The 27058-nt window shown below is 42.4% G+C and overlaps 2 protein-coding genes across 3 annotated transcripts in view; one reads left to right on the forward strand and one right to left on the reverse strand.

The window, feature by feature from the left end:
• The window catches only part of aplp1 (amyloid beta (A4) precursor-like protein 1), a 31815-nt gene extending 27725 nt beyond the window's left edge, over positions 1 to 4090 (reverse strand). Inside the window, exon 1 of one of the 2 annotated variants that reach the window (XM_068569115.1) lies at positions 3808 to 4090. In XM_068569115.1, coding sequence (XP_068425216.1) covers positions 3808 to 3873 — 66 coding nt within the window. In that variant the 5' untranslated portion in view covers positions 3874 to 4090. The remainder of the gene's footprint in view (positions 1 to 3807) is intronic. The other variant, XM_068569114.1, reaches the window with a different exon arrangement.
• Positions 4091 to 5591: 1501 nt separating this feature from the next.
• st14 (ST14 transmembrane serine protease matriptase) lies at positions 5592 to 25452 on the forward strand. Its single transcript, XM_068569110.1, has 19 exons — positions 5592 to 5618; positions 13323 to 13470; positions 14080 to 14240; positions 15369 to 15439; positions 15779 to 15951; positions 16664 to 16699; positions 17497 to 17725; positions 18873 to 19012; positions 19176 to 19279; positions 19677 to 19786; positions 20107 to 20237; positions 20729 to 20833; positions 21519 to 21626; positions 21793 to 21906; positions 22470 to 22589; positions 23096 to 23276; positions 24075 to 24343; positions 24913 to 25049; positions 25193 to 25452. Exons 1-19 carry the CDS (start codon positions 5592 to 5594, stop codon positions 25352 to 25354), a joined length of 2526 nt encoding a protein of 841 aa, XP_068425211.1. The 3' UTR covers positions 25355 to 25452.
• Positions 25453 to 27058: the final 1606 nt, after the last annotated feature.

Below are 27058 nucleotides of genomic sequence, written 5' to 3' on the forward strand. Positions count from 1 at the left end.
AAACGTGTACTTCATCCGCACTCTCAAAGACCGGCAGCTATAACAGACATTAAAACCACGCGATAACTCTCTGATTGACACAGCACGAGGCCCTGTTTCAATGCTGCCGACTGCAAGAATAGCCAACAGAATCCATTAATATCCCTCATTAGACTGTCACCTCTGGAGCGGCTCCATTTCTATAGGGCTCCTGTCCGCAGGTACAATATAGCTCATTTTACAGTGACTCTGCAGGATTTCATCTTGGTGCTGGGAGAGCACTGCGCTTCAAAACCTTGGAAAAGAAAGTCAGATACGGGGACGAGGCAGAAAAAAACATGTCATAAAACAAAAAATGTATGCTTTATACCCACTGGCACGCAGATATAGGAGAGAAAAGCAAGCGCACGGGAATCCATTAGTGGAACTCGATTATCTCTTGGCTCTGAAATTAATTAATTAAGTGAGTGTAGGGCAGTGTGTGTGTGTGTGTGTGTGTGTGTGTGTGTGTGTGTGTGTGTGTGTGTGTGTGTGTGTGTGTGTGTGTGTGCCTGCCTGTGTAAGAGAGAGATAGAGAGATCTTTTTTTTCTATTTTTTTCCCTAACAAATCCTCTTGTGTGACTGCATTGAGGCAGATGGGGGTGGGAGGTGAATGGATCTGTGTGGCTGTAGTCCAACATACGGCCTGCAATTGCTGTTGGTGGGGATGTGGCGTTGGAAAAGGAGGGTGGGGGACGAGGGGGGGAGAAGGGGGTTACACAGCGACTTTATGACGCACCATTTTTATTTTAATCTTCGGCCATAAATCCTGCGTCCTGTTCTTCTGCTCTTTCCTTCCATGTTCTCTCTCTCTCCATTGTCTTCAAAGCTTCATGCTGTCCCAGACCTTCTGGATTAAAAACCTGTAGATAGGGCGGGTTTGTTTTAGGGGCCCGCTCCTCTTCCTTTGCAGCCTCCCTGGACTGGATGGAGTGCTCAGGTTTACACTGCAGTCATTTATCTTGATAAACACAGCACTGGTTGAGTAAAGCTCAGCTTTAGCCTGTAGCCTGTAGCCTCTCCTTTTTTTAGGATCAAAATGGCTACACACAAACACAATCTTTGTCTGATTGCTTTCATAAATCAGATTGTCCTGTTGGGGGTTTTGTTGCATATTCTAAGCTCAGTGGATTCAGTTTGGCTTCATGTTTGGTTGGTAAGTGAGCGTTCATAATGTCACATGTGATCCCCTAATGAGTGTGATCCTAAAGAGTGTAGGCCCAGCTGAGATGAGCCAACGACAAGACACTGCTGTTTTATCAGTTTAACAGTTTCTCCAATGAACTACCTCATGATAGGACACCTTCTGTAATGGAACAAATAATTTCATAGCTCAATAAGAACTGACAGAGTAAATCAATTATTCAACCAGTCAATCAAAAATAGAAATAATCAGCAAACATTCTAATAATCAAACAGTAAATTAAGTAACTTGTTGAGCAAAATCTCCTACATTTTGTTGTGTTTCTTACTCATTTTTTTAAAATAATTTCATTAATTATACTTATATTTGGGCATTTGAAGTGTTGGTGTGGAAGCAACAAATGTATGTAAATATTAAATATTGCCATATAGATACACAGATTAGATTTCAACAGTCTGCATGTACGCACTTTAGTGCCAGCGAGGCAGCGTGTTTCAACACAACTCCTTCTGAAGCGAGCTGTTTTCCATCTCAGTGTTCTGTGTCTCCCCGGCCAGATGGCAGTAATGTGAAGAGTAAATACACCCAAATATGTTCAAGGGATAAATGATACGACACAAAATGTATATTATCTCACGGAATATATTGTTACATCGCCCTCGAATCGAGTAGTATAATCAAATCATAATGCTATTGTGATGTGTTTTCCATATTGCCCACTCCTCTTAAAGAGGAAACACCAAACAGATTTGATTGAATCCACTTCCTGTCCTCCATGAATGTCAGACGACAGGCGCTTCTTTCTGTCATCAAATCAAGAAAGCCCTTTTTCCATCAGAACTGTTCAGCGTGTCATTTAGATTACCGCGTTGGTGCAGCGACAGGTAGTTTACACCTGGGCGGCCATTACTGCACTTGACTCAGGTGACAACCTCTCATCAACGTGTCTTTCCGGTCCGAAGATGCTCAATTTGTATTCCAGCTAAAAAATGCTCGCGGCTTTCCTAATCCAGCACTGTGCGGACATCTAATTTGATTATCTTTTGATTATGCATTCAATATTGCACCAGAAAAGAGAGAATTAATCCAATTCCTACATTTCAGCTGAGTGAATGTTGAGTAAATTAAGGGATGCTGACAGTTTCATTGGGACTAATACCACAGTGTAATCCAGCCAGCCAACCCTCTCATGGGGTAATCTTCAGTGTAAACCTTCATGGGCAGGTCTCCTTGTATGAAGCTAAAGCCTGTTCCTCAGCATAGCAGTAATCCCACTAAGGCTCTTAGGGAAGTGAAATTATTTTGGAATGAAAGGAGAGGCTTTATGACTGTTACCGACTCACTGAGGAAGATGGCTAATAAATAAACATATCTCAAAGCCTCTTCCAAAGGAGATGCCGCACAAACAGGCAGGATGCTCGACATTTGATCTCCGGCACTTCAGCTTCATTCACTCTTCATTTCCAGGTGGAACAGAGCTTTGGACCTGAACCATGTCTCCAGTTTGGACGTCATGACTCATCCTCCACCTCCCCCCCCCTCCTCCTCCAGACTCACACTCACCTCCAACACTATACCGCTGCTCCTGCCCACAAAAAAAGCCCATGCTCCAACTGCATTCCTGCCTCAGGTCTATTACAGTGGGGAGATGATGGGTGAGTCCATCAAACTGTGTGTCTGCTGCAAGACGTGCTGAGACAGACGAGAGGTGGAAGCAGCTGGCGTCCCATTGATCCGTCGCTCTCTAAGCCAGACTTTTACTATCTCCTCGCTACCTATTGATGGAGACAGATGCCAATAGGATGACCTGTATCTCTCATTAGTAGTATACTCTGTATCGCACTCTCTGCCCAATGATATGTCAAAGTCACCCTCCTCTCGGATAATCAGTTTATTCCCATTAAAAACTAGAGGTATTTTAAAGAAGACGAGCCACTGAAAACCTGACCGCGCTGCCTGATCCCCTGTGAGATTAAATTGGGGGGGCTTTTCTAATCTATTTCGGGTTATGTCATAAAGACCAAATGTAACACAGAACAGCAATTGCATATGCATGACTCCATCCTGCTCCCAGAGCTGCACCACTCCTCTAAAAGGACGGATGGATGCAAGCTTATTCCTCCATCTGACAAGGCCAGATGGGACACAATGAGTACAGGGATATGATCTCCATCCTTCAAACAGAGCAAAAAGGCCTGTGTGACATTGTTTTTCTTCTTCTTCATTTCCACTACGGGCCCAGACTTGACGCAGCGAGCAGGATGCACTGTAAAGCACATCTCGATGAAGCCTTCTCATATTTACGTCCTGAAAGTCATGCCTCCGTACGCATATGCTATTGCTGCATTTGCATGTAAAAAGCCCCTCACTATCGCTGCTGCATTGTCGTTGCCGCTGTGTGCCATTACTCTTGTTGACATAGGACGCAGCCCGGGGATGCATTTACAAATTAAACCTGCCCTAGATAAGGCTGCGTGTCAGCAATATGGACATAAGGGAAGCTGTATGCGTGGCATGCTTGATGTCGGCATCAACTATAACACAGTATTTTGTCCACACAAAAAAAAAGCCACATCGACATTCAGCTGAACAGACGGCAATATTGCAATGCGCCATCGATACAAACGGTTCGGGTTGCTCTTACCTCGACGTTTTCCCAAACGCAGCAGGACAATACAGCCATCAGTATAGGTATTGCGGTATGTCCCATTTTCTCTCCTTCTGTTGTCTCTTTTTTTTGGGGTGTATTTTGTGAAATAACTGCCTCCAACTGTTACATCAGCTGAAGTGATGGACACTGCGTTGGTCGGCGCCTTGCTGCGATATCTCCTGCGTCTGCGTCCTGCTCGCTCTTGCCGACGGGCTCTCCAATGGCAGCCTGGGATTTTATGTGGATGAAGGCTGACAGAACCAAGCCCTGTTTCTGCGGGTATTTATCACGGAGTTCACTCATGGCGTCCTCGCGGTGGTTTAGGGAAGAGCGACATCTGGTGGTGATGGAGGGAGAATGCACGGCAGCAGTTGCATGCTGAACTTCTGCGTCTGTTTAAAGGGAGAATGCACGAAAATACAACTTTAATTTGGTTTGAACTGAGCTAACAGACTGCACCCCATTCACACTCATTGGATGACCCAGGCTGTATGAGTATACAAGACATTTTCAATTTCAAAGTTTCACTGCTTAAATTAATAAATATAATCGAATAAATAGTGTTATTCTTGTTGAATCACAAGCTCTTAAACAACAAAAGGAAAAGTTTTAACAAAAGCGGAACATTATAAACTTTGTTTAGACATGTGCATCAAATACTCTGGTATGATAAATGTTTATTTACTTTCAATTTGTTCTTGTCCAACAAAAATCTCTCAATATCCTTCGAATGAAACAATCTGAAAGGGAATAACATGTGTTGGTGTAACTGTTCACAACATGAGGAGGTTTAGTTTCCACACAGACCAAGAAGGAAAAACCTCTGGTCAATCAGATGAAAAAATAAATAAAAAAGGGGGGGAAAAAAGGAAAATATTTTTCTTCTGCAATCCAATAAAACATTGAATACAACTTTTATGAAAGTGCGGTTCTATATTCATTTTTAGAAGTGTATTTTATGTCTGTATTTTCTGATGTTGATGTATTGGATTGCAATGAATTAAATTGTGTTCATAATGTGTTTTTCTTTTTTTCTTTGAGGTAGTTGAGTGGATGCACTGTTCAGTAGAAACACACACGACCTCTGGAGCTATCTGGAATCTCAAAGAAATAGCAGACAGTAACAAATAAACACAACTTGATAGATCAATACACACAAAAATACCAACATAAAAACTGTAAATCACTACTTTATTGTTCTTTCTTTTATCCTTTGGCTTATTCCAAGATTGTTTTCCATGTACTTTGACTAAATACAGTCAAACTCTAATATGTGATTTTTTTCTTTGTTTTTTTTTTGGCAGCAATACCCACAAGTGTCCAGCAGGGGGAACACACGGTACGATAATAAAGGACACAAAACGTCCTCTAACGTGCCTGTAAGTCCCCAAACAGAGCAGCAGGTGTTTGATTAAAACGTCTCCCTGCATCATTTTGACATGTCAGTGAAGACTTCCTGGTAATTATTTGGCGCCATGATCTTACAGGTCATTTAAAAGCAGTCGTGTGTCTTCGCCCCCGGACGTCTGTGTGCAACAGCAGCAGCAGGTATTTGGGGCGTGGTCTATATCATAGGTGTGTAAGGAAGAGCCCGGTTTCAGGTGTATCAGCAATACTCAGCTCGCGACGACACAGAAACAGACCCGCCGATTTCTGGATTTCAATTTAACGACGTGCAAATATCTCTTTAGTAAACAGTCCAGGCGTATTACCTTTGCGACGCTCGTGGGAGCGTGAACCCGCATCCGGTTGGACTTCAAATTGAAGCGCTTTGGAAGATGAGTTCCTCCAGATATGATTACGACGTAAGTTTGGTCAGATTCAACCTCGTGTCAATGCCAATGTGGGTTGTTTTCTCCCACAGAGAGACTTCATATTTCATATACACAGATTGTTTGCTCTGGGCCCAGATTTTCTTTCTCTCTGTGTCTGATCGCTCCTTCAGTTACAGACATTTCAAACTCAGGCCAAAGCCTTTGAACACGATTCTGTATTCGATTATTAGTGTTTTTTTCTGTGCATTTCATACTAAAAGGGAGTCTTTACTACATCATGTATGTTTGAATGAATGATTGAGTCAGGAAGACGTGACGAGAGGAGAAAATGGCGTTTCTCTCTGTGTTGTCATTCTGGCCAGTCTGCTGTCAATCAAAGACAGACTAGTTTTGATTTGATGATGGCATGAACATTGAACCGTGAACATTGTTTTGAACACACGGCCTGTTTATTTTTTGTATCCACTTAACCATGATGCATTACATTTCAAGTGATAACATGTCTTCTTTTTTACATTTCCTTTTATTTACTAACGTTCAGTCACAAAGCCAGATATGAGAAGCCAAAAGCCATCATCGGACTTTTGTCAAATGCTCGTTTTATTTTTAGAGAAGAGTTCTTAAAGCAGTTTGACCTACTTTTGTCACCTGCCTCTCTGATGATCTCACCGCCTGTAAAATATTGGTGGTAAAATATTAAACCAAGAATAAGTTGATCTCTGTTCCGTCGTGCAGAAAGAGGAATTGAGGCCTAAACCTCAGAAATATAGTATCTTTATTTTTATTTGCATTATCTGATTTTTGTTCACTTCTTTGCAGACTTTACGGGTGGACATTTTTTTTTCCTTCTTTGAATTTGATTGATCGTCATTTACTTTTCCAAAAATATCAACGTTCAAGTTTCTCAGTCCAACCAGTGTTGTGTACATCGACAACAAACACATACATATTTTGTGGTGAATTGCACTGACTTATTATCCTTTATAAAAACTACCTACAGACCATAAACAAGTTGCCACAGGTATTTAGATGAACCAAAGTGTTAATTCATATGGGAATAAAGACGATGGCTTATGTAGTGTGACATTTAAACGGGATTTTTTAAAAGGATCATTTCCAAACGCTTATTTTGTCCAACCTACAGGTATAATTCCCCTGCAACATGCACACTTTTATGTAAATATCCATACAGTTCTTGTTACTACATAATCCAGTCTTGTGGGCAGAAAATAGTGTCTGACGGGTAAACGCAAACTCCACTCTGCAGGGACCCATTAATGGTTACAAGGCTGTGGTCATGGCTGATGAAATTCTCCAGCTCTGGACCACCTTTTTATTTGCCAGCTTCATGAAAACAGTCCTCCCCCCGGGGGAAATACATAGTGCACTGTACCACTATGGATACTGCTGAGGAACGTGAGCCAACATTAACAGGATTCAGGCAAAAATAAACTCTTCACTCTCTTAAGTCAGAGTGTGACGTTAACAAGAATTTTGAAGAAACAGTAGCTTGTGATCAAAATCCATATCTATCAGAGCCTCATCCCAGCTCAGGGGTGCCCACACTGGACGGTGTTCGGCGCATGAGAATTGTTGAGCGTGTCCTTACTTGACCCCCTACCTGCTGCTGTGGAGACATTGCACAAGGAAGAGATAAGGAAGCAAGTGCTCTTTTCTTTCTTTCAACATTTATATAGGTCATTCTGGGGAAGGTGTGTTAGATCCTCAAGGAAATGCTTTCCTACATTGTTGCGTGAATTAAGAACCAGTAAAACTATTGTCCTGTGTTTACAAAAAGTTGTTGTAGGAGGCAAAATGTATTTCATATACATACTACTACTATACGTACCAAGGTGGTCATGCCACACCTTTTGCCTTTGAGGTTCTGAAAGCAGGGAGACGTGCTTGTTTTAAGTTACAAAAGCTTGCATGAGTATAAAGATTGGGAAATGAGCATTCCTTCCTTTGTTAATATTTGATGACTCACAGACGATGAGTTCAGTCTTAGATACTGGATCTAATGGGAATACGGCGATGCCCGTAGTCGGGTTGTTCTCTGTTTATGTGGCGACTTCGTGGAGTTGTCGGTGAATAGTTTTTCAGGCGAGGCCATACTCTACTTCTTGCATTTCAGGCCACACTTAAAGAGCAGTTATGTTGAATCTGAGCAGCAGAAGTGAAATGAATGTGATGTTACCGCTGTGTCTCTCATTATTGACTCCACCGTTTCATAAATAATTGATTCTGTTCAGTTTCACGCAGGCTTTGTTTGCACTTTGTCTGCGATTTACTGTTTTGGCCACTGTCTGCAACTTTATCTAAAATAAGATCTGTGTGCACAAACTGAAGCCGGCTGCTTCCATATAAGGGCAGCAGCATAGTTCTTTATTTAGTCTTCCTTAGTTGTGTAATGAGGAAGACACAGTGCGCTGGATGTTGTTGATTTGCTCCCATTTTCCCACAGTCACCTGATGGATTCTGCACTACAAGTGGCTAACTGCTAAATGTTTGCTTGGGGCTAGTGTCAAGTGAGAGGTATGTCTCTGTGTTTGTTCACTCAAAGTAAATATGAGGGCCATTGAAGCGTAAATTGCATTAATTGGCTGTTGCAGCAATCTGGTGGTCCCTTTTGGTTGCCGTCTTCAAGCTGGTTTGTCTGGTTAAGACGGATCGGAGCTTTTTAAAGGAGGACTCCACTGATTTAACACTTCAAAGTCTGTTTACAGGTCTTGGGGCATATTTCTGCAGATGTGAAAAAAAAAAAATTTTGTATGAGGCCTTTTGTGGCTCCAGAGGGAGCTGTGCAAAATCTGATGCATGTCCCGAAGTGATGTCACTTCAGGCACTGTCGGTTTGGGCTTGAGACTCACTTAGTTTGTGAGACAATCTGGGGCAAGTGGGGGTAGAAATAGAGAGGTTAACAGACATCTGTCGCCCGCTCCTTAACTCTGCTTGAGGCTAGCGAGGCTTGAGCTGGTAGCCGGCAGCTGAGTTTCATCACGGTTAGTGTAGATGCCAAGTTTTGACAATGTGTGGGATACATAAGACGATTGATCTGTTTCTGCTGCATCATTTCCTATGTTTGTTTTCAAGTGACCACTGTCTGACAGTGTTGTGGGAATGCATTGTGAGGTGGTTGGATTCCTCTGTCGAGCTCCACCTCAGAGCTGTTTGGCCTCTACTTGTGTTAGTGTGTCGCTGTGAAACTGTGACTACATTGTGTCGCTTCTCGTTGGCGCCTAGAAAATGGTCAAAGTGTGTTTTCAAACCACCGGAGCATCACCAATACATAGCACGGGTAACTCAAGTGGAACTAAGTTAGGTGAAAAACAGGATTGCGCAGAATGTTAGTTAGTTTTTTATAGTTGCTGCTGTGCCTTGGCCTTGGAGGATTTCACAGCATCAACGGCGTGTATCCATATTGTTTTGAACTCTGATACAAAGTATTTCATGTACTTGTATTTCATGCCTTGAGAGACAAGTGAGAAAGTGTTTGTGACTAAAATAAATAGTTTGGGTGTTTTTGAAGTTAGGTCATTTGAGGTATTTAATCATAGTTAGTGTATTACTACCCAAAGTAAATGTCAGTCGGCTCGTCCCCAGTTTGGAAAAGCAGACTGAAAGCTAGTAAAGCAGAAATCTATATCCGTTTAAGTGCAGGTGAGCCTGCCAGAACCTTTACCTTCCTGTTTTAAAGATGAATACAAGAATAGTTATCCCAGCCAAAGCTTTTTTTAACTTGTTAAGTTATAAACAAAGGAGAGAAAATGGATCAATAGTTATTTTCTCCCAAGATCTATCTCAAGATAGTCAACTAATCGGGGAAAGACTATCAGGCTGCGACGTCTTAACAGACTTTAGAGAATGTGGTTGCATGTTGGAAACGGACCGGTCGCACCCAGTTTACGCGAGGGGTGTGAGACTCATCTCTTAAACTGCTGCCGCCCTTAAAAGGAGACAGGACGTAATGACTGTTTGGCAGAAACAATGAAAAAGAAGCCAATCTTCTTTTTTTTTATTACCTCAGACATTTGATTTGTCACAGAAAGAAAAGCCCTGGTGTTAGATAATATAATATAAGATAAGATAAGATAAGATAGTCCTTTATTAGTCCCTCAGTGGGGAAATACGGGATTACAGCAGCCCTCATTCACAGTAAGTAGAGATAAGATCAAGTAATATAAATAAAATAAACAGTAGAACAGTAATAAAAACCCAATTTCGAAATGAAACGGTACAAAACAAAAATATGAAATATACAGATGGAATAAAATAAATAGTAAAAAATGTTTATCAAAGTATTGCACCAAGTGACGTCTACGTCTCGCCTTAATGATAACGCTGTTGTGTTCAGGTGTCCCGGTAAATTGTGACAGTGAGCACCAACATGCACAATACCAGGCCTGAAGCGGCTCAAGGGAATTCCTCGCTCGTCCATCATTCATTTGATTATCAACACTTGTGCTTTCCCTACCCTGATATGTCAACATGGCCCGTTGCATCACTGTGATATAGTTCCCACGTGTGCCAGTTTTAGTCGCGGTGAGGTTTAACAATAGAGAGAAAAGGTAAATGGTGGATTTCTTTCAAAGAAATTAGAAAGGAGACGGTTAAAACCTGGAATTAGAGTCTGCCAGGCACATCTGTGGGCATCAGAGGAGACTCCTGGGAATCTCTCGCCCCTCGACGGCAACACAGGAGGACAGTTTTAGAGATAATTGGACAAAGGTAAAAAAAATAAAAAGGTTATGTGAACCCACACAAAAAGACACCAAACCGACTTACACACTGTTTCTTTCACTGTGGTGTCGGCCATGCTACTTATGCTCATAACTTTATGTAAGACCGTTATTTATTTGAGTACCTTCACTTTTTAGAAGGACACAAACACCACACTTCATGAAGTCAAATATTGCCCCACTGAAGTACTGGTGATGTAAAATAATATGAATGTTGTTTGGGCTCCAGGCGTTGAGGCTTCTGCAGCCCTGTGCCCTGTACAATGACGTGTGTTTGATTTATTGAAACTTAAGGTCAACGTCATGACGGATTTGATCCCATCAGTGGCAGAAAAAGCTCCATCGTTTCCCCCTTTTCAATGTAAAATCAAGGTTTTAGAACGTTGTATTAACAGCATAGTCATATTAGACACACTGAACCATTATCCCATTATTGATGCTTTAACCTTCTTGAAAATGAATAAGATAAAACGTAAGTAAATGCAGTCAACAAATTCATGTAATTGCATGAAAAAACATCATAAATGTATAGAGTCCAATAAACATTAAGAATAAGTAGATGGAAGGTTTACAGTAGCTTAGTACCATCTATCTATCTATCTATCTATCTATCTATCTATCTATCTATCTATCTATCTATCTATCTATCTATCTATCTATCTATCTATCTATCTATCTATCTACTGACAAGGAATCTGGATTGATGTGAAACGTCATGTCAATAAGAACCAGTGTTTGTGGCTGAAATCAACCTTCTCAATTTCCTCGGGAGAAGCAAACGTAATGTGAAAACTCTTCAATGTCTTTAAGTATTTATTGATCAGACACTTGGAATAATTCAGCTGAAAGGCCTGAGCTCTTCCCCCACAGATGGCCCAGAGGTCTAACCACGATAAAAGGCTTAACAGGGTCTAAACACACATTACTACGGCCTTGGTCGGTGCTGCCGTGTCCGGGGAAGAGGGTTAAGTGGGGAGATCGGGATGACCCGATAACAAGTCCGACATGAGATGCTTTTGTTGTTTGGATTCAGTGAGTTTGGATAACAGTTTTCTCGTCACACTTGTTTCTCCTAAGGAAATCCAAAAGGTTGACTTCCAGCACACGGTTAAATGACCTTTGTTACTGTGCTTGAGGGTTTTTTTTATCTGTTTCTTAAACCACACCTTAAAGCAGAAACCCGTTTCTGCACTTGTCAAACTGGTTAGAAGTGCTCTGCAGCAGCTGACTGCAGAATATATCCGGACAGTCACTCATGGCTACAGGCTCTGTCGCCATGAGTGTGAGGAATGTATGCACTTTCCTAGTCAAACATGACATTTTTTGTCTTTAGTTTGCATGTGGCGTTGTGGCCTTTCCTTGTAAGTCAGTGCTAAAAGAGAGGAAACACCATTTCCTGTGCAGCACCCTGAGCTGCTATTTAATTACAAACGCTACACGTAGTTAAAAAAAAAAAAAAAGATAGTAGTATCTCTTTCTAGAAGTGAAGAATGGGGTATGATGAAGAGCATGTAATGGTTTTATTAGACTGTGATCAGGGTGACTGATAGAGAGAGACCCTGGAGCACTGGCTGACCCCATCTCTAATGATTCCCCTCTCTCCGGCCCATGATTGCTGTTAGAGATTCCAATTAGAAAGTATGTGTGGAAGCCCGAGCTGGGTAAGAATGGGCCTTAATTGCCATGAGTTATCATCTAGACTCATGTAATTGAGCCCCCATCTTAAGGGGCAGCACATCTGACAAATTGATTTAATACCAAAGTGATTTTCCGTCCCTAATGGCACTCGGGCTTCTTCACTCATGGCTACAGGCGCTGGATTCATTGTGTGTTGATTACTAACCGGCCTGAAACTCTCTCAGTCCACCCACTTGAAATAGCTCAACAACAGACACTCGCACACAGTATCGACAGACACACACACACACACACACACACACACACACACACACACACACACACAGTCATGCAGCCTTCTAATCTCCACAAGGTCTCCCTGAGTTGTCATGTTATTTCTTAACGTGTACATTTGAAGGTGTGGCAGCGTTGTCAGCTTTACTGAACAGGTTTTGCCTGTTTTGCCTCCCGGTTTGTTTGAACTTGTCACACTTGGAAAGTAGTTTTTTAAGGGTGTTTCGCATCCCGTTTAAAAAAAAAAAAAAAAAATTTAAATAGTTTAAATATTTCAAAATGAGTCTATTCTTGTTTGTTTTACACCGTTATGCAAATAATCCGTCTCACGAGGACAAACTCTGCCAACCTTGATTACACTGATTCTCTTTTTCCTCTGTGGCAGCAGGTCAAAGATGTTTCCCTCCCAAAATGTTATCAGTCCCAGACTAGGAGGATGACTCTTAAGGGATTAGTGTGTTTACAGGGTTGTTTCTCAAATTTCTGGTACATAAAAATCCCATTTGACGATGGCATATGGCCGACATCATTATCCTCCCATTTAAAACAACTTCATTCATAGGTGATGTATGACTGCAACCATTTATCGTACCCTTAATCAGTTTTCAACAAATAAATTAGCCTGCAACTAAAAAAAACTGATTCCAGCCTTGTATATTTGAATATTTTCCATTTTCCTCGCTCTTCTAGACATTTGAGGATGTCTTCTCGGGCTTTTTGGAAACACTGATGGATATTTTTAACTGTAATACGGTTAATCAAAATAAAGGCAATCAGAATCAGCTTGAATGGCCTGGTACATTTTCACATGCATTGAATTTGACTCCGGTTTGTGCGCTCCGTGCTTGTTTACACTAAGCAAAGACAAATATAAAAAAAAGACATTAAAGAAAACAGAAAAAATAGAGTAAACAGTGGCCCAGAAAGTGCAGCTGGAAGTGTCTGATTAATTGTTCAACTGTTCATCAGACTGTCGGCCGGTGGGAAGCAGCTGTTCTCGTCAACATGGCACACTCGCTGGTTGTTCGCTAAATCTGTTTTGCTCTTCTTCTTCTTCTTCTTCTTCTTTGTTTTTCAGCAGCAGGGTCGCAACGGCCGTCACGAGCGGATTGACTTCTTAACCAGCAAAGAGAAGACGTCATCAAAGCGGAAGCTCGGCATTGTGATCGGGGTCCTCGTGGCGCTTCTCGTCCTCGCGGCTATCGCGGCGTTCCTTATTTGGTTCTTTGTCTGTAAGTGTAGTTGAATGCTTTCTTTTTCCATATCCTTGAAGAAAAGATGTAATATACTTTATATATATAGAAATAGACTTTAATGTGTGGTGGGATGTTGAACATTTTTGTACATAAATCAAGGGAATTCTTAATAGAATTAAATAGGAAATTGTGAATATTTACATTTCTAACATCACTTACTGCCAAGACGGCTACAACATCAGAAACTCCAAAGTGGATAATTCCCTCTTGCGATGAAGGCACAGCGCTTTGATATAAGAGTGACTTGTTTGGACTTTGTAATTTCCCATTAGTGTCAGCCTGTTTGACTGCTCCAACTTTCTCCTTTTTAATATCGCAAATGAAGAAAACATGTCAGTCTGTGGCACGGCGTCCCCGTCATTTACACATCCAAGGTCTGATAAAACGGCCTCTGAAGTCTCGATAAACAGCCTCTTGATTCAACTGGCTGTTTTTAATTGCTCTGAAAGCCAAACTGTCTGCTCCGTATGAGATCACGCTGCTCTACTTTAACTGCTGTCTCTTCTTCCATCAGAGGCTGCTATCTCATAGCATTTTGTTGACCAAACACTTAACTCTCATCTGCTCCCCCCCCCCTCTCTAAAGTTAAAGATGCTGATTCACACGCCACTCTTAGTAAGAAGCATGGCCCATCAGCGCAGGTCTTCAGTGGGCACATGAAGCTGGTTGATGTCCCGTACAGCGAGAAGCTGGAGAATACTGACAGCCAGGAGTTTCAGCAGTTGGCGGGCAAACTGGAGGCACTTGTGAGTTTGACTTTCCCTCATTGTGTTGCCTTTCTTTCGTACAGATTATTGTTAACTGTTTTAGCAAAGTGTTGCTCTCAGTTCCCTTTTATCACTAAGAATTAGTCAATGATCAATGTACAGAAACTGCTGAAGGCACAGCTGTGTGTGGGTGGAATAAAACTCAGTACATCCTCTTAGTAAATCCCTTAAAAGCCGTTCCTATTATTGGAGGCAGAGATGTTTGTGGCAGCACTTAGAAGCATGTTGATAGTCATGTTGAAATATATTTAAAAAAAAAAAATCACTCAAACCCCATCAAGTACTCACTTTCTCTGTGTAAAGCTCCAGAAGGGAGGGTGTTGGGTGAGGATTACAGTGGAGCTGGAATATTAGATGACTAGATGATGTCAGGGGGAAAAGCTTAAACTAGTTTTGCACTTCTACTCAAACAAAAAGGAGTAATTTCCGATTTGGGTTGCTGTTTACATGACAGGTACAACCGAGGGAGTATGGCTTTAAGCAAACAATGCAAGGCCGAAGCACATCCGAGATAGAAACATCATGTTTAACCAGTTGTGGCAACTTTCCACTGACACATTCTGCCTGTAGAGTCCTTGAAAATCTATATTTTACCTCCCTGTGTCTCTTCAATGGTTTTAGTAAAATAGCACCAGGGTTCATGTTGGATGTTGCTGACTTATACTTTGGAAATGGCCATTTTGAAACTTGATATTTCATTTATTTCACCTCTTTGTCGTGTGAACAATCCCTTTCGACTCCCCCTATAACATGTTCTGCTTTTATCACTAACTATACAAAGGAAACCTGCTCGTCCTTTGCACCCGGCCCTATTCTCTTTTGTAATATTATCTTTTCACAACAAGCTCTTGAAGCTAGATATGCTAGATACATTCATAATGTATGGTAGACCCGCATTTCAGGTCACATAGTATGACTACAGCCTTGATGCGGTTCGCAGCTCACTGCAGCTGAAGGCAAAACAGTTAATTGAGAATCTCAGTGTTGTGTGCGTTTCATGGAAAGCGTTTTTATGTTAACATTCTAATTTCTGCTTTTTGTCTTTAGGCAGACAAGTGGAAATCTTGAACATGCTCTTCTTAGTTTTCATACATCTTTTCTACACAGCTTAAGGAAAACTACCAGGAAGATCCGCTCCTCAAAAAGTACTACTCTAAGTCTGCGATCACTGCATTCAGGTAATGTGAGATCCTAATTCTGAGGATTATTATTGTGAAGAATATCAAACTTAATGTAAAAAAAAGAATGCCTTGTATGGACCTTTTGTTAGTCAATGTTTCAAATCTTGCGTTTCTTAAAATAACCAATATTTAGGGTGAGATGTACTGGAATGGGCTGTGAATTTCTCCTGTAGCAACACATGACAATTTGGCTTCTTTATTTTGTATTTACAGTAATCCAAATCCCCCATGTTCCACTAATCTTTGCTTCTTCTAGAATATTGAAGCGTGTTACTGAACGGTGTCCTTTTTGCTCTTTTCGCCCATCGATTTCTCTCTCATCCCTGCTCGTACCAGTGAGGGTGTCATAGCCTACTATTGGTCCAAGTTTGAGGTTCCAGTCGAAGACCTGGAGGTCGTGGCCGAGTTCTCAGAAGAGCTGGTGCTGGAGACGCTGGAGAATGGCATTTCAGCAGAGCGTAGCATGAGGAGCGAAAACAGTGTCAAGATCAGTGAGATCACTGCCTCATGTAGGTACCACCTGTGTGCGAGGGGGGGGGGATGGGGACAACAAGGAGTTTGCTGCTGGCTTCAGAATATGACATTTAACAATGGGCACAGATTAAACTCTGGGAATACAGATACAAATTAGGCAATTGTCATCTATCAGCATTGGCGTTCTGTATGCGCCCTATTTGTATGAAAGGAGCTTGCTGTGAGTGGTGCTGATAGGATGATAACAGATAAGCCAGACCTCTCTGCTCGTGCTGCATCTGAGATTGCACATTCTCTGCCGTTTGGATCCTCTAATGATATTAGCTGGGCTCTGGCCCGGCTTGAGACGGACATCTTTCTTCCTTCTGTCCTCTCAGCATTCCCGTTGCGTTTGTCCACATCCTGGCCACCGGTCGAGCTCCGGCCCTGCGACTCAGTGGTTTTGGTCATTTAAAAAAAAAAAAGATTTCTGTGGTTATAATTTGATGTGGCTGTCCCAGATACTTAGACAGAGACGTATGGGTTTGCTGCTGAAGGGCGAGGTGAGATGGAGCAGAAAGAGCTACACGCCATCACCTGTTCCCTTAGCCGCAGGGAACTTGAACAGAGAATGTGCAACCCAAATATTTTAGGCTCATGCATCAAATCCTTTCAGCCTCCTAACATTAGTGATTCATTCTATGCTTTCCTCCTGTTTCTCTGCCACTCTCTCTTTCTCTCTCTCTCTCTCTCTCTCTCTGTCTCCAGTCACAGACCCCCGCATGGCCAGGAACCCCAGAGCCAGTGAGTACAGTGTGTCCCATTTCAATCACTAGTAGTTGTAATTTTCCAGCTGGCTAGATGCTCACCCTCCTGTCAGTCTGTAATGAATGGCAGGGTTGTACTGTACATGTGCTGCTCTAGTCAGAGATTGAGAACCTGATATCAGGCCCGGAGGAAGTCAGTCACTATGTCGGCACTTTCCTTTGACACTGTCTGCTGATTTATTACCGTGGGATGATTAGACTACATCACATTACCATAGTAGCTGTACAATCCTGATGTGAATCTGTGATCTATAACATCAGGGATGGAAGACCTTGTGATTTCAAACAGTGTTGGAATCTGTCATTTTGTAAGGCATTGCCATGCATAATTAAACATGTTTCGCGTGGAAAATCCGAAAAAGATACAACCTTGACGGTCAATATTGTGAAGAAGACAGTTCAAATGAGCAGAAGAAGATAAAGAACACTGCAAAAATTTAAATCCAAGTAAGATGAAATATCTTAAATCAAGGCATTATACGCTTGTTTTTTGATTGACAAGATATTTCTTCTTATCGGGCAGTTTATTTTAGAGCATTTTACTTGTTTCAAGAAGTCTTGGCAAGTCAAATTTTCCTGTTCTGTTGGCAGATAATTTGTCTTATTTCAAGTAATATTTCCCTCATTTTATTACTTTTTTTTTCTTGTTTTTGGAAGCTGAATTTTTGCAGTGAACGCGATGATCGGATTTTCATTTTCACGCTGTAAACGGCTTTCGCCGTGTCACTCACGTCGGTGTTCGCTGTGTGTTCTAACCAATGTTGTTTTTCCCAGAAGAGTGTTTCCATCGTCTGGAGGCCGGAACGGTGGCCAAAAGATTTTCATCACCGGGGTACCCGACCGGCTACCCCGCCAAGTCTCGGTGTCAGTGGCAGATCCGAGCTTCCGAGGGCGACGCCATATTTGTCACTTTCCCCTTTTTCCACATCGAGGATGACTGCTCTGATGATTTTGTCTCCATCTATGACTCTTTGAGTCCAGATGATTCTCAGGCCATCACAGAGTAAGTCAGAGGGTTTGTGAAAACACTTTGGTCATGACACACCGGTGCTTTTACTGGCGCTTTTATTTACTTTCAGTATTACTTGCACTCCTGAGTCTCCTTTGAGACCAGTAAATTGATTCATTTTTGCTCCCACAGTAACACAAATCATATTCTCATTTTGCCTTAAACCTTGGGAGCAGGGTTTGTTTGATAGGGCTCAACCAACATTTGTCTCATTTATTTAGCTTTGACGATCAGAAAGAGGGGGAATATAGTTCTGCATGATTCCCAGAGGACAACCACTAGGAATCACTTGACTGAAATGTTGCAGAGGGATTTAGCAGTAAAAGCTCTTTTGATGTGGGTGAAAAACATGTTCCACTTTCTACCATTTCACTGGATTTGTGATTACAGCTTTCTTTTCTTTTCTTTTTTTTGGCACTGAAGCCTTTACGCTGTATGCCTCATATTTTATTGTTAACTTCTGAGACCTCGGTGAGATTGAGTTGGCTCAAAAAGACCTCTGCTTTCAAATCTGTGAAGGGTGCCAACCTGAATCCTGCTACACCACTGTGTGTAATTGCACTTTGTCTATGGGGGAGGGCTATGATTCTGAAACTACAGTCTCCTGAATGCAACACCAGTTGTAGCTGCAGGCAATTTCAAACTCCGAAACCATTGCCAAACAAATATGCGTTAGCAAGTGATGCATACTTGTTTTTTTTTCTAAAGCTATTGAGCGATCAGCTTTATCCAAGGTGACATGAGTTTTATGAGAGCCATAATATAATACTCTATAATGACATTATTCTACAAGAGGTAGATGTATTACAGCTCTTGCAGCATCATTTACACTTCCATTGCTCTGCTGCCGCTGAAAGTTTTTGCTAATGTAACTAATGTTTGACTTTGAAACTCTGCCTAAGCAATTTCTATCAAGTGCTGGCACATCGCTCCTTATTTATCTCTTTTTTTTCTACCCCTCTCTGCTTATGTATTGATTTCTTTTCAAATTTGTTTGCCGAATTGATGTTTTACTGCTTCTGACTTAAAATAATTTCAGCTGTATTTGAGTTCCCTCGGGGAGAGCGAAAAAACGCTCGGTAAACGCATCAGACGTTCAGCTCATGCTTTATGGTCGTATTTACTCGTCCTTCTCTCACAGGAAGTGTGGTCAGAGACCCCCCTCCAACCCTCTGGAGGTGACGTCATCCGGAAACATCATGCTGATTAATTTGATTACTGATTCTGAGGTCCAGAGGCCTGGCTTCGACGCCGAATATAAATCTATCCCCAAGTCTAAAGGTATTAAAGGCGTTCCTGGCACTAACCATCATTTTCCAGCTGCATCCTGTATTTTCCTTTCTACGTTAGTTTCCCCTTGATTTGTTTAGTTTTCTTTGTACTCAAACCCATTCAAGAATGACGTGTGAAGCTCAAATGTGAACATATGATGCGTTCTTTTCAGTTAAAACCTGTGGCGGCGATCTCTCTGAAAAAGAAGGAGTCTTCACCTCCCCTCTTCATCCCAGCTTCTATCCTCCCGCAGTGGACTGCAAGTGGACCATCAAGGTTTGCAAGATTGCTCCTCTCCCGGGCCCCCTCCTCTACCTGAAACCCCCTCCACCCACCTCCTCCTCCTTCTCCATCCTTAGCCTGCCACGGGAGGAATGCTGAGGCAGCACTATAAAAGCCAAGCTGTTCAGTACCTCCTCTATCTTCATCTGTCAGACCGCTGTTGCTGCCGCAGCTCGAGCTGAGCCGCAGTGCTTTGTGTGTCGGTTTTGTCTGCTGGTGTGTGTATATAGTGTGTGCATATGTGCACCCGTAGCCTGTTTGTGTGTGTTGAGAACTTGTCGTTCCGCATTTACATGGGATACAGATGCATGTCTTGGTCTGTGGGTGGAGGAGTGCCACGCACGGTAAATAAGATTGTCACGAACCAAGCGGCTCTTCCTCTGTGCTGCAGGTGCCTGCTGGGAAAAAGGTGCGCGTGAAGTTCACCATGTTCCGCATGAAAGAGCCCGGGGTAGACATCCGGGTCTGTCACAAAGACTATGTGGAGGTTATGGGCACCAAGTAAGACTTTAACTTATTTCACTGAGAATGGCTTCCCGAAACCGTCTGTTGCAAACATCCATGACAGTTTAAAAGACTGACTTCCTGGTCCAACTTTAACCCACTGCACTTGGAGTATTTGTGCATGCAGACAGTGTCGCTGTGCAATTTAAGTTGCTTACACTTGCAGTTTTACTTGATGATCTAACGAAATTATTGGTTAATTTTCAACTGGTCTGACTTGTTGGACATTTTTGGAGTGATATTGCCCTTAACCAGTAGAACTGCAACCATAAAAAACCATAATAAACCATAATATTCATTTGAACATTGTCCTGCAGGTATTGCGGAGAGATGTCCTCTTTGGATCTAACCAGCGGGAGCAACGTCCTAGAAGTGAGCTTCCACTCTGACGAGTCCTTCACTGACAAAGGCTTCAGTGCCATCTACAGCGCCTTCGATCCTGCAAACCGTGAGTTAAAGACCTGGTCTCACGCCCATGTTTAATGGGTACTTGGCTAGTTGGGCGGGATGTCGTGTCGCGACTGTGACACGCACAGCCTGCCGTCACCGGAGCATGACGGACGGAGTGACTGTGTAGTCTGAGAGACTATGAAACGGCAGCTGACTGACAGTCAAATGAGCTGTTTAGTAATGGAGGCTCAGCAACTGCGGCGGTGAAAATCAAGAGCTAGACTAATCACCAGAGAGCTTGTTTATTGGGTCCATTTTATTTGCCACTGTCAGTCAGGAGCACACCACTTTCAAAACCCTCCGCTCTTTATGTTGTCTCCCAGTTTGACCGAAATGGATTTATAATTGCTCTGATCAACAGGGACAAGCATTGGCAACATGATGGATGTTGCGAACATACACTGTCACTCCCTCTCGGTCAATTTATCATCATCATCATCTTTCTCTCCCTTTTGTTTTTCTGCTCCCTTTCTTTGTTTTTGTGAGCAGCTTGCCCCAATAAGTTTGCCTGCGCCTCTGGCATCTGCATCAAGAAAGAGCTGCAGTGTGACGGCTGGAACGACTGCGGCGATATGAGTGACGAGGTGAAGTGCCGTAAGTTCAACCACGGCGCAACTGCACTTCTTCTGTCTCTCCCTCCCGCCTCCTACATTTTGGCAAATACTTCAATTTGCCGTCTTGAGAGGGGCGAATGATGTGAGGATCAACGACTCTCACAACCGCCGGTTCAATTTACAGTCAGGCTTCGAACAGCAGTCAGTTAGCTTAGCGTGAAGACGGGAAGGAGAAGAAATGACCAAAATCTGAAGAGTCAAAGCGACGAGTTGTCATTTTATGGCGGGTAAATATGCATGTACAAGTCTATTGTTTGGCTTGGCCCACTAATTTACTGGAGTCTTATCGTCATTAAGGTCGCCAGGCTCCAGGAAGTTACTCACTGCAAACAGTCTCGTACAAAATCCCCCCCAAAAGCACAACTCTTTTTCACACTTTAGCTCTAGTACAAATGAAGTAAACTGTATATAATGTGTTAATTATTGAGATTGTGTCGAGCCAGCTAGGCTAGCTGTTTTCAGTCTGTGCTAAGCTAACTGGCTGCTGGCTGTAGCTTCATGTTTAGGCTCCTACAGACATTAGAGTGATCTGTTCATATATTTCTCAAAATATATGTATATATATTTTTTTTGCTCCAGTGATTTGCATTAGTGAATAAGACCTTTTCAAATCACTCATCTTCCTCAGTCGCACTGTTTAATACACGGCTTTTGTTTGACCTCAGGTTGTGAGAGCGATCAGTACGCATGTGCAAATGGCCTGTGTAAACCAAAACTCTGGGTGTGCGACCGCGTCAACGACTGCGGAGATGGGAGCGATGAGAAAAGCTGCAGTAAGTATTGCTCAAACCCGATCTAATGCTATGCTAATTGTGCTGACACGGAGACCGACGCTGACGTCCACTGTAGCTGCACTGCTAATATCCTTCTGAAACTCATCGGCTTGTCCTCTCCTTATTCAAGTGTGCATCACTTCTTTACTTGTGATTTCCCCATCAGGTTGTGGGGAGAATGAGTGGCGCTGTGGTGACGGCGTTTGTATGCCTCAGGATGTTGTGTGTGACAAGAAGATGGACTGTGAAGATGGAAGCGACGAGGCCTCTTGTAAAGCTTGTAAGTAGCTGCATTTGCTCTCTTCGCAGCCAGTCGGGCATTAAAGCAAACACAAACACCAGAGTGATTTATAAGCATGTTACACAAACCATTATGTGATTAACCTTAGCCCGTTAAGTTTTAGGATTTTACAAAGATGACGCACTGAAGACTTCATTCTTTTAGAAGTATTTTTTCAAGTTCTTTGAGCGCTCTTTCTCATTTCCTTCTACTCTTTACTTCACTCTTTATCAATTTCCCTTTTTCTCACTCACTCGGACACACTTACACACACACACACACACACACACACACACACACACACACACACAGAGGGGCTCCCTTTGCATTTCCTTTTGATTTTCACTTCTGTGAATAAAGAGGGATATTAAACCTCAACCCCAATCAATACCCCCAATCAATGCAATCTGCTCCTCAATCACAATGCATTGTGCATTCAAGCGTCACTTTGAAGCCTCACTGATTGCTAAGTTTAACCAGTAAAATACTATGCAATGCTCTAAAGCTTTGATTGAAATGCGCCATGTGTTTTGATTTTGGGACCTGTCTCCACCCCTTTGTAGCTCCGGGCATCTGCTCAGCCTACAGCTTCAAGTGTACGAACGAAGAATGTGTCAACAAGGTGAATGCTGAATGTGACCGCGTTAAGGACTGCTCCGATAACTCCGATGAGGATCACTGTGGTAAGAAAGCTTTTTTTTTTTTTTTATCTGTTTGCGCCTTGGAAAAAATGTTGGGTTTTTACATTTTTAAAACAGCTGCAAGTGGATCTAATCTCTTCAGTGTCATTCAAAATAGATTATGGAAGAGCTCAGTTGAGCTGCGCGTTGGGCTGTCTGTTAGAAAAGAGCCTCGGGCCTTGACTGGTTTATTTATTTCATTCGTCTTTAGGAGCAGCTTCTGTCATTTCTGAAGTTTTTTTTTTTCTCCTCCATTTAAGCCTCAGGGTGTGTCTGTGTTTTTTTTTCTTCTTGTTTTTTTTTTTTTTGATCAGCTAATATGCCAGCGAGCCTTATTAGGATTCCAAAGAGTAGCATTCACAGCCAAGTCCGGCCTAATGAGAGCTTCCAGTCAATTTAATCCCATTTTCAGATTCTTCCCTCTGATCAAGCCTGCCAGTCTAACCTAGTACTTTGCACTCACCATCCAATGCTCCTCCTCTCTCATAATGTTCTCTGTTAAATGTCAGCTTGTGGCACCAGGCCCTATAAGCTGAACCGCATCGTAGGAGGGCAGAACGCTGAGATGGGGGAGTGGCCCTGGCAGGTCAGCCTTCACTTCCTGACATATGGACACACTTGTGGGGCCTCAATCATATCTGAAAAGTGGCTCCTTTCGGCCGCCCACTGCTTTGTCACCAACAGCCCAGAGTGAGTCATATTTTGTGGGTGGATATGAATGTCTGTATAGATATATATGGATGGATATATCTGAATGTCTGTATAGATATATATGGATGGATATATCTGAATGTCTGTATATATATATATATATAGATAGATGGATGGATGGATGGATGGATGGATGGATATATCTGAATGTCTGTATAGATATATATATGGATGGATATGAATGCCAGAGATTCCCTTTCATATATGTTGGTGTAAAAGTCTTATAGTTGCCCGTTTTTACATTTTATTATTAATTAGATGATTTTAAAATTGTATTACATTCCATTACACAATACTTTTTCTGCTAAAAAAAAAAGAAAGAACAGAGGACCATTTCTATACAAATTGCAAAGTCTGAAAATTTGCCCCATATTTTAAAGTAAATGTCCTTCTCGTCCCTGGAAGCTGTTGTTTTCCTCAGTGGCCTGTAGGTGGAGCACTAACCATGCTGTTCGACCTGAGCCACCTCCTATTGTTGTTGTTATGTGTTCATTTTCAGCCGTTCAAAGTTGGTGTTGAAATGCACTATACAAAATCATATATAACAATATTATGAACCTAAATCCAATCCAATCAGATACTGAATGTGTGCGCTATATTGCTTTTAGTGAGACTGCTGGAGAGGATGTTGATTGCTGTTATGTTTCAGTTTGTTGAGACAAAACCCTTACACTAGCATCAGTTGAGGGGATGTTGTGTTACTTGTATTATGTTGTACACATGTTGCAGCCACCCGTCCTTGCACCCGCGTTCATAGTAACCTTTGCCCAACCACAGGAACCATGTTGCCTCCAACTGGCAATCCTACAGCGGCATGCAGGACCAGTACAAGCAGGACGGCGTTCAGCGCCGACCACTGAGGAAGATCATCTCCCACCCGGATTACAACCAGATGACCTTTGACTACGACGTTGCACTGCTGGAGCTCAGCGAACCGCTGAAGTTCACCAACACTATCCAACCCATCTGCCTACCCGCTTCCACCCACGTCTTCCCTGCAGGCACGTCCTGCTGGGTCACAGGCTGGGGCTTGCTCCGAGAAGGAGGTATTTTGCATGAACTTGTGATTTTTGGGTTGAATCGTCTTTTGTGTTTGTTGTTTTTCTCCACTGTAACTCTACATTATACAAAATGATGTATACATCTGCTGTTATTTCTCGATTATGGGTGACCCACTCTCCGGCTGTGTTTTTCCTCTCGGCATATCCAACTCTCATCAAAATTAAGACATCCCACTCCTCCCCCATCCTTCTCACAATGAGCTATTCATCTTTATCCTTCATCTTCCTTCCTTGCCCGCTTCCTCCTTCTTCCCTTCATCTCTTCCTCATCTTATCCTTTTATTCTTCCTCTCTTTTATGTCCCTCCCATTTCTTTATCTTTCCCATCATGACATACTTCTCTTCAGTTCAACCCTCCCTCCCTTTTCTCTCATCTTTTTCAAATCCGCTCTATTCCATTACGCCTCCTTCCATATCCATATATCAAGACAGACGTCGGCTCTCCTGGGAAGTCTCTTAAACCTTCATTAGCTCACGCTATTCCAGCCCATTACCACCTTTGATGTTAATGACGAACACACAGGTCACGTGGCCCCTTTGTCCTGCTCTTGCAGGTTCAAAGGCACAGCTGCTGCAGAAGGCATCGGTGAAAATCATCAACGACACTGTGTGTAACATTGTCACGGAGGGCCAACTCACCTCCAGGATGCTCTGCAGCGGATTCTTGGCTGGAGGAGTTGACGCTTGTCAGGTGAGACCGAGCAACATGTTTCTTCAGAACGGAATAAAAAGGACCGAAGGATGGCACAGATAGGTTTTCACACTTGTGTAATTATCATGCTCTCACGTCCAAACCCCAATGTATAACCGCTCTTCCCTTACGCTCCCCACCAGGGAGACTCTGGAGGCCCCCTGGTGTGTTTCGAGGAGAGTGGGAAGTGGTTCCAGGCCGGCATTGTGAGCTGGGGTGAGGGCTGCGCTCGTCGGAACAAGCCTGGCGTCTACTCGCGCGTCACCAAGCTGATAGACTGGATCAAAAAAGAGACAGGGATTTGATGATGTCGGTAGGAACGGGGAGGGATGCAGAGCCGGGAGCAACATCACAGTGCTAAAAATAATGGAGATGGAACATTTGAGTCTGATTCAGGACAAGTCTCTCCAAGGTTTATTCATCGAGCAGCAGACTGAGGATACTGTTGCACGGACCCAACTACTCGCATGAATGACTTGAAGCACTTTTTTTTGGATTCCAACTCCCTTTTTCCCCACTTCTTTTTCACATACACACACACACACACACATATACATAAATAGACACACACGACATTTTACAGTTTCAACGGTATGTTGAAAACGGGTGAAATGCCGTCGTTCTCTTGGGCGGGACTTTGCTGTGAGCACGTTGTCAGTGTGCTCATGCTGTAAATAAGGCTTCGAATATGGGTTTTTATTTTTTGAGTATTTCCAAGTACCATGACTCTCATTTTAACTAGGATTGTATATAACAAATAAGGACATAGTCACCAGGATTTTACCTATTGGTTTGTGGACTAACATTTTGAAGCCACGAATTTGGCATTTTGGTCGTCTCCATCTTGGTTTCAGGCGGTCGCCACCTTCTGTGTTTCGCAAAGCTGAATAAAATATATATATTTTTTAGGTTTTAATTACCTTTCATGAACTGAAAACACTCTATGAAAGGGATTATTTAAAAAACACTGACAAGTCAAGTCCTTGACTGGACAAGGTAGAGAAATGTCAATCAAAAGGTAGCCACGCCCCAAAACATACCTCTCTACAGATCAGACTTCTTTCTGCAAACAGAGTCGTCGCCCCCTGCTGACTATTTGAAAGAATGCAAGTTTGTCACAAAATACTTCGACATCACCACCGTCCATTTTCCCCGTAGAAACATAGCATATGTTTTCACATTGATTAAAGCATTTTATCTTCCGCACATCCATTAGTCCCCGATTTTATTCGTATAGTATAAACATGGACTTTTAGAGACATCAGCATTACCGTAATGCATAATAACAGAAGTTAAGATCCAAAAAAATACCTCAACATGTTGTTTAAATTCATGCAGGGACATTTTAATCCCATATTAGAATCAATGGAAGCCAGAAGCGTATAAAATGCATTAGTGAATCTAAAAGCTCACGACCATAATGTTAAGTATACCAGATTTGTAGTCTGTGTGCTAAAACGGGCAAAACTACTGGCATGGAAATGTGCAAGTGACCCTGAAGTTGTTTTAGGTTGTTGATCTGAACTAGAGCCGTGTTTCTATAACATATTAACAGATGCTTACTGGCCTTGCCTGGTCTGTGAATGAGTTGCCAAAATGTGATATTCAAAAGGCCAGAGGATGAGATTCAGATTGATTTTTACGCAGGTCTTCCTAGTTCAGCTCAGGGTGATTGGGGTCTTCAGTCATACACACGAGAGCCAAAGAAAACTAGAGCAATGCAACGAGTTCTTATCCCGATAAAGAGTTTTCTCTCTTTAGTAACAACCAACTCAGTCAACTTTTAAATCTGGGATTTGACTGGATGGTTTCTTTTACTCTATGTGCCTTCATCTCTGACTTATACTGGAATTATTGTATCCTGGATAAGCTAACCAAAGATTTACATAAGTGTTATTTATTGAAGGGGAGAAATGTGTTGAGGATAATGCTCGCCGGACCTCTTTTATCAATTCCATGGAGCCTTATAGTCAAACTTTGCAAGCATAAATGTGTATTTTTCATAAATT

The sequence above is a fragment of the Clinocottus analis genome, unplaced genomic scaffold (assembly GCF_023055335.1).
Source record: "Clinocottus analis isolate CAN_PGR_092001 unplaced genomic scaffold, fCliAna1.0.p SCAF_9, whole genome shotgun sequence".
Taxonomy (NCBI): domain Eukaryota; kingdom Metazoa; phylum Chordata; class Actinopteri; order Perciformes; family Cottidae; genus Clinocottus; species Clinocottus analis.